We start from the raw sequence: 15,158 nt of genomic DNA, 5'->3' as shown, positions 1-15,158 counted from the left end.
TTCCAAATTTGATTGATATACATACAAGAAAGTTTAGGGGAGATCACTCCCGTTTTATTTTTTTAAATAAAGATTTTTTTTTAACAGCAGCTATAAGTTTTTAAACAATTTTGTTTGATTAGTACTATTAAAAAGCGCCACTATACTGAAAATGGTCCTAGGGAGAGAACCCTACTGCCGACACCTCTGATTAACTTTGTTAAAAAACGACATTTTATACAGAACTCGCAATAATATTTATACAAAGTGATTATATAGGTTTTAATGAAATTTTACAGCTCAGAAATATTTGATAGACAGTGAATATCATTCAAACATAACAGGTTATTTAAATGCATTGCACTTGTTCCGTAATGTTGTTTCTTACGATGTATGTTTAGAAGCCTACTGATGTTTACTCTCTTTTCAAAAGATACCAAACATGATTGGGAGAGTACAGTTGGAGCCGTTTGTGGAATTTGTGTAATATTGATAGTAATAGGGGCAATATTGTGGAAGAAAAGAGGTAAATTATAATTTTAAAAATGATGTATACTACAAGATTATTTTTTTACAAATGATAAAATGTGTAATCTAATAATTTGTTTACTGGATTTTGATGTTCGTGTTATTATGTTTCATTGAGCATGTTTAAGAGAATGTTTTTTTTTTAATTTTAAAAAATCCAATTGAGACTGTCGACAGACAGAATAAACAAGTTAAATAAAAGCTTGTAAAAATGTTTTGATTAAAAGCTTTTATGTTGTAATGCACTAAAAAGTAGAAAATAAACGAAACATTACTTTTGTAAATAGCTATTTCGATTGTATGTCTGTGTGTGTATGGGTGTATTTGTGTAGTTAATGTTAATGTATAAGGTACTAGTAATATTCCGCATTATTATATGCAAATAGTTTGGCGTTAACATGGTGCGCAATTCTTTTTCCTACGAGATTCTATTTTTAAAAGTTTAATTTAAAAAATAGATTAAAAATCAAGGCTATATCATGAGTTGCCATCCCCCGTAGTGTTGTATAAGAATATTCGAGAAAATTTAGGTGAGATCACTCCCGGTTTATTTTTCAGTAGGCCTACTTAATTTTTGTTTATTTACAATAGAGTTGCATGACTAAAAACTATTGCATTCCAAATAAACGTTTTAACGCGTGTATAATAGTGCGGAATAGTTGGATAAGACTGCCTACTAATTTGGACGCAATTTTAATTAATTCATAAAAGAATAATTAGGCATCCAATTAAGTCAAATTTAATGTCAGATAACATTGTCTTTATGTCTTGACCCCACGTGCCAACTTCGAACCGAATCTGTTGGTTAAAAGTGCCCGAAATTTCGCTCGGCAGTTTCGATCTAGACAGACAGACAGACTGCCGACAGACTGCCGACAGACTGTCGACAGACAGAGGAAGCAAGATAAATAAAAGCTTGAAAAATGAAAAATAAATGAAAATGAACAAACTAAACTAAATAAAGATTTAAGCCATTTCAAACACTAATTAATTATTTTTATTAAATCAATTCAGGTAATTTTGAACGCACTGTAGGCACGAATCTAATTACAAACTACTACAGTAGACAAATGGCAACAGACACAGCCGTTTGCATTTTAAGCATTGAAAACAAACGTGTAGTAGAACATCAAGCACATGTGGTCCACGAAGAAATTTTTGCTGAGGAAAGCCTAACTGAAATTCCTGAAACAGAGAATGCGATAGCAGCCCTAAGAACACAACCATTCTGTTTGTTGTCCAGACACAAGAGCGAAGTAAAAGAACATTCAACTGCTGTGGCTGAGATTCATGACAGCAGCATACGGCCAAGTGAAATGAGCGTCCCGTCAGTAAAGACTGAGAACACGAGTCACGACGTTGAAGGTTCACCCACGCATCGGGTAATTTTGGTGACACCATGCACATCTTCTTACAGTGGCTAGTGACACCTCAGCTCTCACTACATCGGCTTGATCGCATCACAGCATCACCCATCTATGTAGTGCGAGAAACTGATTGATCAAAGCAGAAAACAAACAGAAGAAATGTACTAGAATGAAGAAAACTCTGATAACTTTTGACACCCTGGGTTTCTATTGTGATGTCGGGATTACATTGCGATAGCACAGAGCCACTCAGTGTGTGGCACAGAAGGCAAGCATGTTGGATCTTCTGGAATCTAGAAAATTCATTTATTAATGCGCATATATGTTTTCGTTTACAGCAACAGGAAGAGGATAAGCAGTTATATGTAACATTTTTTCAATATTATAAGTAAAAATGATATTTATAATTGTTTGGTTTGATTAAAAAAGAATTTGGTAATTTTGATTTATTTATTTTTTAAAAAATGCTGATTAATTTTTTTAGCATTATAGAATGTCAGCTACTTACGTTAGTTATAAATCTAAATAGAAAAATTTCAAGGTGTGTAATTTGACAGATTTATATGATCGTCATCGAGGTGGTTGAACTATTTATGAGTTGAGGACAGCAAGTCATATTAACTACGTTTTTTATGCCATTTCACACTAATTTAAAGCTGGTATTTTTAAAAAAAAACACGGTGAAAACCGAAAAGGTCTATTAAATTATATTTAATATGATATGCATAACGAAATTAAAACCAACATACTTCATACTAAATACTTTTACGTGTGTTATAAATGTTACCATACGTTTACAACATACGCACACATACCTTACATGTTAATATTACATTTATTTAATGTTGAGTTGTTTAGCACTTTCTGAATATTTAACACATACAAGTATTAACAAAATCGATGTAAATAAACATTTGTGACTTTTTTCCTGTGACTTATTTTTCTGTGATTTTTTTTTCCCTTTGACCTTTTTTCTGTGTTTTTTTTTCTTCCTGAGATTTTTTTCCCTACAATCCTTAATCTTACATGTACACTAGTTCTTTCCCTGACTCCACCTCATTGCTCGAAACAAATCTGACTAGATGTGGCAAGTGAACTTGTCGGCCTGAATGGCGGAAAAGATAAGGGTTCTAACAAGGTGAAAATTTTAATGGTTAATTATTGAGTACGAGCCGACCTGCGGCCTATTATACGCCGCTATTTAGTTGCTTTATTTTCTACTTTTCAGTAATTCATAATTTGTGAATTCGACAGTGCCATTGCTGCCACTGAAAATATTTGCTTTAAAACACTATCAGTAGCTCGTTAAGGACGATAAACCACCCCCCCCCCCTCCTTTCCCCCAACCTCCCCCCCCCCCCCGAACGTCATGAAAGCAGCCTCCTCTTAGTTAAAATTGTTTCAAACTAAATTATCTGCCCCTAATAGCCGTCACTAAACCCGGCTCTACGATTGTAAACATTTAGCGTGAACCACAGCTCACCAGACTATGTGGGGGTGGTAGGGATATGCCTAGAGAGGAAGATAGGGGTCTGCTAGGCGCGCTTACAGCTTGATGTTTTCTATGGTATCCATGAAGAGAATTATATATATAGATTAGAAAACTATTAATTGTGACAAATGACCCTTTTTAGACATCGTTTTAATTTCAAACGACAGCAGACTGAATAACCCCAATTCAATTTAATACGTACAGAAAATGTTGATTAGATTTAAAGAAAGTTAATTTATTTTCATGAATTATCAGTTTGTGAATTATTAATCCGTGTATTTCTTGAAATCATTTTAACAAAAAAAAAAACAACAGAAATACCACAGATGTTCACTTTTTTTTTAAATTCTCGAGCTAGCCCCCCTCTTTATTTAGTACTCGTGCTATCTATCATGTATAATAATATGAAAATGTTAAACCACATCCCTCCTCGCAATATTTAGGATTTAAATTCGTGCCACGATTGACCAACAACCGATCTCAAACACGAAATGTCATCTGTCTCGAAAGGGGGACAGTGAACAATATAGTTTATCTCCAGTGATCTTTATTAGTATTTGACGATTTCATTTTTGTGCTATTAAATTTTTTTCAAGAAAGGATTTGCATCCGTTTAAAAATAATTTTGCAATAATAATGTTTTAATTTTATACATGATTAGGTTTTAATGTCATGATGGCAATCGTAAAAAAACTTTTAAAATATAAAAAACGTAGATTTTTTCTTAAAATACTTTTAGTGTTTATTTCAGCAAGTATACAAACAATTACTGCGAGAAAACGACTAGCAATAGAAACAAATATTTAGAAGCTTTTCAGTGTTAATATGATAAAATAGCATTGTGCGTATGTTGAAATACGGCATTAAATTTCCTTGATCCCACGTAAACAGACATGGCCTCTTGTTTCTGGTCCTAGGATGCTAACACACCCTTGACTAGTGCCAATAAGATTAACACCAGAACTCGATCTGTCAAAAAATGTATTCTACATAATTTTAACTGAATACATGCGTGTTTACTCTCTACACAATAAAAATGTTAAACTTTGTGTATTATTTTAGGATGCAAGGAAGTACTAGTGGATTCTCGTAAAATATCGCAGCTTATTATTCTTATGGGCAGCATATCTCAAATCAACATCACAGGAGAAAATATTTAGAAAAATATTAGGATCAAATTAAAACTAATGACTTATATAGTTGTCCCACGTAGATTATTCTAAATAATTCTTTATTGCACGAAACATCAAAAACGCTGAAAAAAATATTAGAGGCATAAAGTTGAAACGCACTCTATATAGATGCAATTGTTAGAGTTCATTCAGTTTGGACTGGGAAACTCTACAGGCAGACACGTTGTTTAAGGAGACCTAAATCCAAATAATTCACACACCTTGATAGTAATTTAAATACATAGTAAAAGGTCTCGAGTTCGGATCTAGGTTTAAACTTGTGACTGCACGACGTCTGTAAGCCCACTCAGTTCCGAAAGGTATCCGACTCACTTTAGGAAAAGTAAATAGGGCTGGGCGTAGTGCTGCCACACCAAACCTCAGATGTCAAGAAACATGTAAAATCTACTGTATCTGTTTTGTGTATCGTTAGGCTTGAAAGGGGAACTTTACTTTCACTGCTCTATTCGAAAGTTTAATAAAAACGCAAACATTTGTTATGCTTGATCGCACTGGGAGTGTCATCATTCCCTTTAATCGTATATAAAACTATGAATGAGAAACTTGAGGGGAGATCACTCTAGTTTTATTTCTTCCAGTTCCGCAACTACTATCAATTATATACTAGTAGCTAGGCAAACTTAACGTTTGCTGTCATAGATTTACAAATGTACTCACCGTATGTCAAGTAAGTAGAGCAGTTAGTTGATCCAGAAACTTGGCGTTTGAAAACAACGTGGCCTCTATCTAATATATATATATATATATATATATATATATATATATATATATATATATATATATATATATATATATATATATATATATATATATATGTATATATATATATATATATATATATATATATATATATATATATATATATATATATATATATATATATATATATATATATATAAAAGCACACACATAGGTGTTACATTGACATGTATGCACTTTTTAACAGTTAAAATTATATTTTTATTCATTTAGTCCAAAATATCTTTTATATTATGCAGTGTGTGTTATATTTGTGACAAAAAAAAAACGATGCTTTGTATCTGATTATTAATGACTTACTGATAAGGTCCTGCATAAATAGGGTTGAATTCTCAACGTAGGGGGGTCTGTGCTCAAAAAACCCATTCAGTGCATCGGCCTCAAATAAGAATCTGATGACCATGTCACTTTTCTCAAACATGATTGGGTCTAACCAAGCATACCAGCGCTTTGGTTCAGCATCATCACAGTAGCATTCATGCATCCACTGACGTACTTCAGATGCGCAACCATGGAGAAACACTGTATTAAAAAGGCAGTACTAGAGAGAGAGAGAGAGAGTATAAAAAGGTAAGCACTGTTGATTGTTCCGATATTTTGCATTAAAGCGAGTTTAACATGAAATTATGCATGCCTGTTCTTTTTTTATTTCAATTTTGTTAAAAAAGATTTTTATCTAATACATGGGGAAAAGCTGAAGTTTATTAAAAAAAAATTAATAAAACATGTAGACCTATATCGTTTTTAAACTATAATCAGACACGTTGAGGGCTTTTATCTAATCATTTATTCTGGCGACACTTGATGTGTGACATTTGATTGGCAACACTTGATGTGTGACATTGGATCTGGCAACACTTGACATTTGTAATCTATCAACACTGTACTTCGTACTATTGTTTAATATCCTAAACAATTCTTTTCAGAAAGGCTCACACAAAAAAAAATTAATGTAAAAAACTGTTAAAAAAACTTTTAATTTAAACTATTTCATATCAACATAAATTGTCAAGCTAAATGAGTATCACTTTCCCCACCCCCCCCCCCCCCCCTCCCCCCATTTGCCCAAAGACAAATAGTGGCCGCCAGATTTGAAATAAAAAAGAATCAAAACACTTACAGGCATACTAGCATAGATATGGTCGGAACAATCCATATCGAACGCACAGATGTCCGTAAGGAAGTAGGCGTTCTCCAACAGGTGCAGCTTGTCTTGTGGTAGGTGCATGCTGCCGTACACGATCAGAGGGTCCTGACCAAACACAACACAGCCAGGGCATCGTGGGATGTAGCCGTCTATGGTCGCAACAATACCGTTTTGGTCTTGAAATACCTGCGACATGAGCGATACCACCTCATGGGTACATTCTGAAAAGGTAATATATTTACAAAGTAAATGAACGGTTCATTAATTAATTTATTTTTAACCCTTTTACATACTAGGAGAGGAGAAGTCGTGTTTTTTTTTCTTCATGTTTTACAATCATGCACTGATATCTCTAGACTGTGATGAAGGTGACGTGCGCATTTCATAAATAGTTAGCTTCATTCATTATAACAGTATCCATGTATTTATAGAATGATCTATTATAAAAAAAACTTCATTTATTGTTTGTATATTAATTTCCCCTAACTGCAATTCTTATCAGAAAACGTAACATCACTTACCAGTAAGCAGTAGTAGCAAATTGAGCATCACCGAGCTTAATAGCATCTTAGTGTGGTGCTTGGGTTCTTTAAGAAATTACTATCTATCTGACGATGAAAATTTAAAGTTTCAGTTATTTAAGTCACTTATTTGCAAAGCTTTTTCAAGTGGAGACCCCTTTTTATAACGCCAATAATGTAAAAAAAAATAATTAAATTTTTTAATATTTAAAAAAAAATGTTTTATACCTAGCATCAAAATTTGCGATGAAGGTTTTATTTTAACACCAACCACATGCTATTCTCAACATTGAATCTGTTTTTTTTTAAACGAACAAGTAGTGAAAATCCACAAGCTGTGTAGACACAAACGGAACTAAACCTCGAAAAGCAAGCATCGCCACATTTAAGTATGTAGTACGTAAGACATCAACACTGAGTGAGCAGGTTTTCGTCAACCTGCAGCGAAATCATTTCACAAATTCAAGACTTCACCCTTTATTTATCCTGAATGTGGGTAACATTAATAGGAGCAGAGTGTGGATTACATATGAATGTAGTTTCTACTTCTTTCATCCCTTCAGTAGAGGGAAGTAACGCCCCAGATCGTTTTCAAGAGATTCGAGATGCCCAGAGATCGCTTTTAAATATTTATTTGTCTATTTTATTTAGATTCATCTACCAGCGCAGAGTTTTTTTTAATCTAGTTTTTGACTTAAGTCCATAGGGCAGGTAGAATAGAGAAAATCTGTTGTTTTTTTTTAACACTGCGTATAATGACATAGGGCGGCCAGCAACATGTCCAGCCGCAGTTTCAGTCGGTGGCAGGACGCAATGTTCATTGCAGACTCGCGACCGAGATGCGAACCCACGACTTTCAGGTGGTCTACCGTAAGGCCAAGTCATCCCGTGCCTTTTTATTAGATAGACACACACAAATGTATTTTTATGACTTTCTGTTTCCACTATTAAAAAAATATTTAAACAGTAGCACAATTATTCAACATTTTATTCAGACAATTAAATTATTTTTTTTAAATATCAGAGGCAGCAACTTTGACTATTAAAATTTCACCTGCACGGGTTGATTTTTAACATTGGGAACAAAAAATAAAGCTTTCTTTAGACTCAAGTTGGAGTAAAAAGTCCTGATATATAGGCCTAGAAGGAAAACTTTTAGATCTATATCTTAGGGTGGACGTGGACGGGTCAGTATAGCTCATAGTTGCTAAACCGAAAAGTCTTGAGTTCGAACCCCCCGGGGACAGCATCTAGGAGAGAAAACTCCAAAATAAAAATAAATAAAAATTGCTGCCTTTTAGTTTGTTCTTGGTTGAAGAAAGGGCAAAGGCTATGGAAGTAAATCCTAAAAGAAAGGCTGGCTGAGATTGGAGTCAACGGCCTGTTTGGCACATAACAAGTTAACACTTAATATTTAAAAGTATTGGAGGAAATCCTTTCCAATATTAACTGAAAAAAAAATTTGAAGATGATCTAGATTCCATATCCAGAATTCTAAATGTAGTCTAATTTAACCGGATATGCTTTATAATTAATTGCGCCTGTACGACTCAACGATTCTACACACTAGTATAGATTTGTTGTATGTTAACTATTACTATTTCCTCGCTTTCTAATTAATTCGCGAGTATGAATGTAAACAAGAAATTTTAATATTACATTTAGAATACTCAAGAGAGTGTATGACTTACTTTTATAGATTTTATCATGCTATCAATATTTTATGGCGGAAGTAGAAATACGTGTACAAAAATTTAAATACTTGTACAATGAAAACTAGCTAGGTAAAGCCGTGGAATAAATTGAAAAGTTTTAATTAAGCACACACACACACACACACCAAAGGCGAAACTACCATGCCGCCAGACCCTGCATTGCTGTGGGGGGGGGGGGGGGGGAAGCCTTTTAGGGGCCCACAGCGGACTATAATTTTTTTTTTAATTTTTAATTTAATGATCGTGCATTTCTGCTTTCAAGTTTGGTTTGTAAAAAAAACTTATACTGTAGCTGCGGTACCATTATCTTTATCTAACATTCACTATACCACACTCTTCCGCAAACATTACAATCCACTACACAAACTGTAGTGTAAAATATAGAAAAAAAACTTCAAAATTTTAATGACTTCTGTGACTAGTAGCTCCTATTTGATAGCCAAACAGGGGGCACGTAACACGTTCACACATTAGCATTATAAACGTTAGACAGACCCTGGAAAGTGTTCTGTGGCGAGATGGAGCAGGGGCTGGGGACCAAATATGGGGCTCGAAAATTATCGCCAATATATTTACATATAAAAAAGCTATTTATAATTGTAATTGTTTTAACCATTGTCAAGGCCGAGTTCTATTTACCCTACAATCAATCACACGCTGCCGCCGGCAAAACTCTTTGAAGAAAAACAAGTTTGTCCTTAGGGGTCATCCATAAATGACGTCACACTCGTAGGGGGGAGGGGGGTCCGTAATTTTGTGACGATGTGTGATGAGCTGGAGGGGGGGGGGGGGTTCAGATGTTGCGACATCACACTTTTGCATTATAAAAAAGCAATGTTAAAAAACGAATTTTAGACGTTATTTCGCGTTTTAGATAACTGTTTTAATAAATTGTAATAGTTTAGACAAGATTTTAGAAAAATATCGATGTTTTAAAAAAGTTCAACTGCAATTTTGAGGGGGGTTGTAGGTTGAGGTGTGACGTCATTTTAACGGGGGGGGGGTTGCCTTTTTGTGACGACGTGTGACGGAGGGGAGAGGGGGGAGGTAAAAATCGTCCAAAATAGCGTGACGTCATTTATGGATGACCCCTTAGCTCGATAAGCCTCTAGATATTCTTATGTAGTTGTCTTTCATGATGTACGAAATTGTACGATACTTCCATTGTACATTTTTTATGTATAATATGTGTTTGTGATATTGGTAGAACTTTTATCCTGTACTATCCTGTATGTATCCTACATATCATTAAAAAGAATTAAGTACTAGTAACTTCGGTCTATATGCGTTTACTTGTTTTTGCTTTTACAAGAAATGTGATAGAAAACATGTATACTTTTGATTTTCTCCCTTGAGTAATTTTAATACAAGAATTTTTGGGAAAACCATGCCAAAATTCTGACGATGCTTATGTACATGGACGCTTTCTTGTCGCTTTCAAGTTTCTTTCAGAGCCGACCCCCATCCCAAACCTCTTTCTTAACCTCGCAAGTAGCGAGTAAATAAATGTATCGTTTGTGAACTTTCTAACCGTGCATTCGCCACTTCAGCACAGGTCAGCAGATTTTAATTAACTTGCATAGTATTTGATGAATCTAATTCACAAAACAAGATTTTTTTTATATTATTTAAAAAAGGTTATTCATTACTAAATGAATTTATTGCACATTATTTAAAGTCAATTGCTATTGATAAATGACCCCAGTTAATGGTAAGGGTCTGGCTTTTTGTAAGTCGTTTAAAAAGCATGACTTTATTTCTGAATGGCCCCTAAATCAGAAGGTTATCCGACGTGTGAGCTGGACACATGCAGTTGTACATGTAAAAAACACGTTTTTGTCTTTTATGCATTGCTACATCATTCATCCGATCACCAAGAAAAGCTGGGAAGCTATTGGGAAAAGTTGGGAAGCTTGTTGGAAAAAGCTGGAAAGCTTGTTGGAAAAAGCTGGAAAGCTGTTAGAAAAATCTGGGAAGCTGTTAGAAAAAGCTGGAAAGCTGTTGGAAAAAGCTGGGAAGCTGTTAGAAAAAGCTGGAAAGCTGTTGGAAAAAGCTGGGAAGCTGTTAGAAAAATCTGGGAAGCTGTTAGAAAAAGCTGGAAAGCTGTTGGAAAAAGCTGTGAAGCTGTTGGGAAAAGCTGGGAAGCTGTTAGAAAAAGCTGGAAAGCTGTTGGAAAAAGCTGTGAAGCTGTTGAAAAAAGCTGGAAAACTGTTGAAAAAAGCTGAAAAACTGTTGGAAAAAAGCTGGAAAGCTGTTGGAAAAAGCTGCGAAGTCGTTAGAAAAAACTGTTGGAAAAGGCTGGGAAGCTGTTGGAAAAAGCAGGGAAACTACATTGGCTACATCCGATGACTAAACCTAACCAGGGTTGCACCCGTCACCAGTGGCCCCAAGTGCATTATTATCATCAATACATAGTATTCGTCAGGCAACAAGTCTGTACTCTGGTGGTTCCATACCCTCGGCCGCATGTCCTTTTGCCGAGGAAGTCGCTGCTTGAATGGCATTCTTCATCTCTTGTTCAACACTGTTAACATCTTCGCTAAACTCTGGCATGCTTTCAGCATTCGAAGCTCTTCCAACTCTTTCACATATTAACGAACAAAGAATTAAGAAAGATAGGATTTTTTAAACTTCGTCACATTTAAAATTTTCTTTAATATAAAGGTTTTAAAAAAAAAATTTATCTTCTTTAAGTGATTATAAATCTAAAAAAATTTAAAAAGTAAGTTGATATTTAAATTTAACGGGAAGTAACCAAGCTTAGATGATTTTCCTGAAAATATTAAGAGTACTTTCCCTTCTTGACGTAATTTAACATCGAGCCCAGATCAAAATTAAAAGTATTAATAGATTTCATTCATTAACAGTTTTCATAATAAATAACAAAACTTCTTATTTTTAAAAGTAAGAAATACCTGATTAATTCAATTTTTAAAATATTGTTAGGTTTTTTTTTTATTTGGAGGGGGGGGGGGGGGGTTGAAGGGGTACATGGTTTAAATAAGTGTGGCCCCTACTTCATATATATATATATATATATATATATATATATATATATATATATATATATATATATATATATATATATATATATATATATATATATATATATATATATATATAGTATCGGTCGGACCCTGTACTGACATTAGCGGTAAAAGTTATTTGTAAAGGGCCTGACTTATGTGCTAATTAATCATCATATTATTATGCCTTACGCTGCCCGGTGTCTGGGAATTTTTAAAAATTTCAATGCAATGTCTGTATGGTGTGATTTTGCGCTCTGGGCTATCCCTTGAGCACTATGGCGCCTACGTTAGTTTTAAGGAGTACCTTATAATATTGACATGGTGGCACACGACATTTGTTGATTAAACCGAGCCAAGAATCTTACGCGGCGTCCCTGCAGTAGTGTCGCTGGGGGGGGGGGGGGGCTCCCGAGGGCGCCCTGCTACATCCCTGACACTGGGCGGTTGCCGAAGTGTGTTCTAACTCACTATTACACAGAGTGATTAACGTACACACAAGGCTTGAACACACCACGATATGGGGTGTGATGGGCGGTAGTGTAAGCACACCCCTGCCCCGACAAATATGATCCAATAAATATAGCGCAGGCCTTGTTGACATTTAAATAGCTCACTTTTAGAAAACAAGCTCACGCGTCTGAGAATATAGGATTGGTAACGCATTGATGAAACCGTCTGAGAATATGTATGTACTAAAATCTTAGCTTCATATGCAGATAAATAAAGTCATAATGTAATAGCAATGTAAACAGAAAGTGATATTTCAACGCCAAGGGTAGACAAAGGTACAGAATATAGTCCAAGTAAAGACAGAACAATTTAAACCCAACGGGATTTGAACCCACCAATTCACATCATAACGTAGTACACTATCCATCCCCACCCTTTTCTAATGCACCTTCTCTCCCCGACCCCCTGTTCTATATCCAGACACAAGCACTAGCTGTGACCTAGTTTATGGCAGCAATGACTCGACAGAACCGATAACGTCACGGCAGGTAACGATTTTTTTTTCTTTAACATAAACTCTCACCGATTTGGTTCAGTGAATAACACAGTAAGGCAGTTTGGGTGGGGTCACAGGGGTGGGGGGGGGGGTATTTTATAGGCAGTTTGGGTGAGGTGGGGGTTTATTTTATAGGCAGAAGTTAAAAAAATATATTTTGGACAACTGGTTTTAAATTCTTTCTTTACAGGCGGAATATCGTATTTGTGAATAACTTGTAAAAGGTATAGAATTACCTAACCTAGAGTAGTTTGTTGTTTTAATGGAGGGTGTAGAATTTCAATTAGATAAAACATTAAATGTGCTGTGTCATCGATACACTAACGATAGGCATCAGGCCTGCCTAATGAACTGTTGTTGTTTTTTCTTTCTTTTTAATAGAAAATAAGTTGTTTAACAAAATAACGTTAAATTTTTTTAAGATGTCAGATCATTTCGCTTTTAAAAATCATTGACCTTTCAGGAGTTAATGATCTTTCTACCTTCAAAGATCACACGATGCTATATATGCCTGAATGAAGCAAGCTTAATAAACTGTATGTGACATATAGGCTGCCTCGAGTGGCCAGATAAACACGTCAAGCCACTAAACCAAATCAACAAGTTACCCGATACTCTGGTTCTGAGTGTGTTTAAGTAGGTGACAGTAACATCTGATGTGGAGAGTAATTTTAGATGTGCAAGCAATATAGGCGCCAGCAGGCTTTTTTCTAAGAGGGGAGGGGGGTCATGTTATAATTTAGATATGAAATAAAATTAAAAAAACAGAGGACGTGTTATAATTTTTTTTTAAAAACCAAGTCGATAGCTTCAATAACAATTATTTTAAATCAAGATGCAACTTTTGTTTGTTCCTGTTACAGTTTTTGGAGTGTTGAAATATAAACTTTTACACAATAATCTTGTCTACAATAATATGTTTAATAAAACAACTCTTAAATCATAAGCAAATTAGGAATTAATTTGCTTTTATTACCTTCTCTCTGATAAATTAAGATATACAAGGCCTACACATTTTATTCAGTTTTTTTTTTAATGTGTTCATTCACATCACGAAAACTGACTTTAGCAAATGTGCAATTATCGAGACGACGAGTCATCAAGATTCATCATAATACACAACACCAATCACAACATATGAAATCCATTGTTCACAATCACGATGCTTGGCCATACTCATACCACACCACCACTCACAACATACATAAAATACATCCTTCATCATCAAGATTCATAACTATATGTATACCACACCACTCCACAAAACATATAAAATTCACTAATTAACGTATACAATACTACTCTTCACAACACTCAAGCACTCCTATCATAAAAACAAACCCAACTACCCACCACAATATGCACCAACAACCCCACTACAATATGCACCAACTACCCCACCACAATATGCACCAACTACCCCACCACATTATGCACCAACTACCCCACCACAATATGCACCAACTACCCCACCACAATATGCACCAACTACCCCACCACAATATGCACCAACTACCCCACCACAATATGCACCGCCAAATGCTTTTTGCTTGGTCATGGCAGCGTACTATAGTCCACATCTTCCACTAGTAAGTCATCGGCTGCCAGCCAGCGTAAACAGCATTCATACCCACATGGGGCTGTGTGCAGGGCTGTTCAAATACAGCTCGGCTTGTTGAAATTTTGGGTTGAATTATAAAATGGTTAGTGGTCAAAATAGGACCAGAGTTTTCTTAGATGAGAGACGGAATTTGTCTTGATGCAGAGTTGCAGGGGATGTAATTGTAAACATAGAAGTAGCTGAACGTCTATATAAGGGTGGGGGTGGGGGTCAGTCCATTATATCGTCCCTATCGAAGACAATGAGTTAACCAGACGATAAAACACAAGCTGCAAATCATTGAAGGGGGAACTAATAATATTGTCTCCCCTTTTTCAACCCAGACAGTTACTCAATTATTTACTCCCCCTCTCCAAACACCACATATGCTTAAACTCAATCAAATCTCAGACCACCACCACCCCCCCCCCCCCCTCCTATTTTTCAATTTTCTAAGTTAACAAAAAGTCAATATATAAACAAAATAAATTAAAAGCCAGTAAAAGGCCTACATGTCAAATAGGGTTTTACAAATCCTAATTAAAACGTCACCCAAATTGTAAACAAATTAGTTGGCCACAGTCTTTTTTATGATCACCATAATTCAAGTTTTAATAGATCGTTCAAACCTCCAGCTTTCTATAGCAAGTTGAAAGGAGGAAGTGTGTAGTAATGTTGTAAACATATAAAGTTGGAGAAAGTTTATTCAATAGTATACTATTGTGAAGAGATAGCGTAGATGCAACTATAACTTAATCTCTATGCATGCATACGTTATAGTTGCATCTACTTTATCTCTTCACAATATTATACTATTGAATA

The 15,158-nt window shown here is 35.1% G+C and overlaps 1 protein-coding gene across 3 annotated transcripts; it reads right to left on the bottom strand.

The window, feature by feature from the left end:
* Positions 1-4,121: 4,121 nt before the first annotated feature.
* On the bottom strand, positions 4,122-8,750 carry LOC131933184 (uncharacterized). 3 transcript variants are annotated; one of them, XM_059289976.1, is made up of 6 exons: positions 8,678-8,750; positions 6,987-7,073; positions 6,439-6,686; positions 5,619-5,859; positions 5,217-5,285; positions 4,122-4,335 (listed from the first exon to the last, which is right to left on the bottom strand). In XM_059289976.1, exons 2-6 carry the CDS (start codon positions 7,030-7,032, stop codon positions 4,280-4,282), a joined length of 660 nt encoding a protein of 219 aa, XP_059145959.1. In that variant the 5' UTR covers positions 7,033-7,073; positions 8,678-8,750; the 3' UTR covers positions 4,122-4,279. The 3 variants fall into 3 exon arrangements, with proteins under 3 accessions (XP_059145959.1, XP_059145958.1, XP_059145960.1); XM_059289975.1 differs by lacking the exon at positions 8,678-8,750 and adding an exon at positions 7,215-7,418; XM_059289977.1 differs by lacking the exon at positions 8,678-8,750 and adding an exon at positions 7,215-7,418 and having other exon boundaries at positions 6,987-7,069.
* Positions 8,751-15,158: the final 6,408 nt, after the last annotated feature.

This window comes from Physella acuta, unplaced genomic scaffold (assembly GCF_028476545.2).
Source record: "Physella acuta isolate Inbredline_101_S28 unplaced genomic scaffold, ASM2847654v3 ptg002389l, whole genome shotgun sequence".
Taxonomy (NCBI): domain Eukaryota; kingdom Metazoa; phylum Mollusca; class Gastropoda; family Physidae; genus Physella; species Physella acuta.
Note: the sequence above shows the minus strand (reverse complement) of the source record. Positions and strands in the feature narration are given on the sequence as shown.

Coding starts and splice junctions, on each gene's coding strand:
- LOC131933184 (XM_059289976.1), bottom strand. CDS start 7,032: ATGCTATTAAGCTCGGTGATGCTCAATTTGCTACTACTGCTTACTG. Junction 6,687..6,986: donor TTTGCTACTACTGCTTACTG/GTAAGTGATGTT, acceptor TTACCTTTTCAG/AATGTACCCATGAGGTGGTA. Junction 5,286..5,618: donor ATTTATGCAGGACCTTATCA/GTAAGTCATTAA, acceptor TATATATATTAG/ATAGAGGCCACGTTGTTTTC.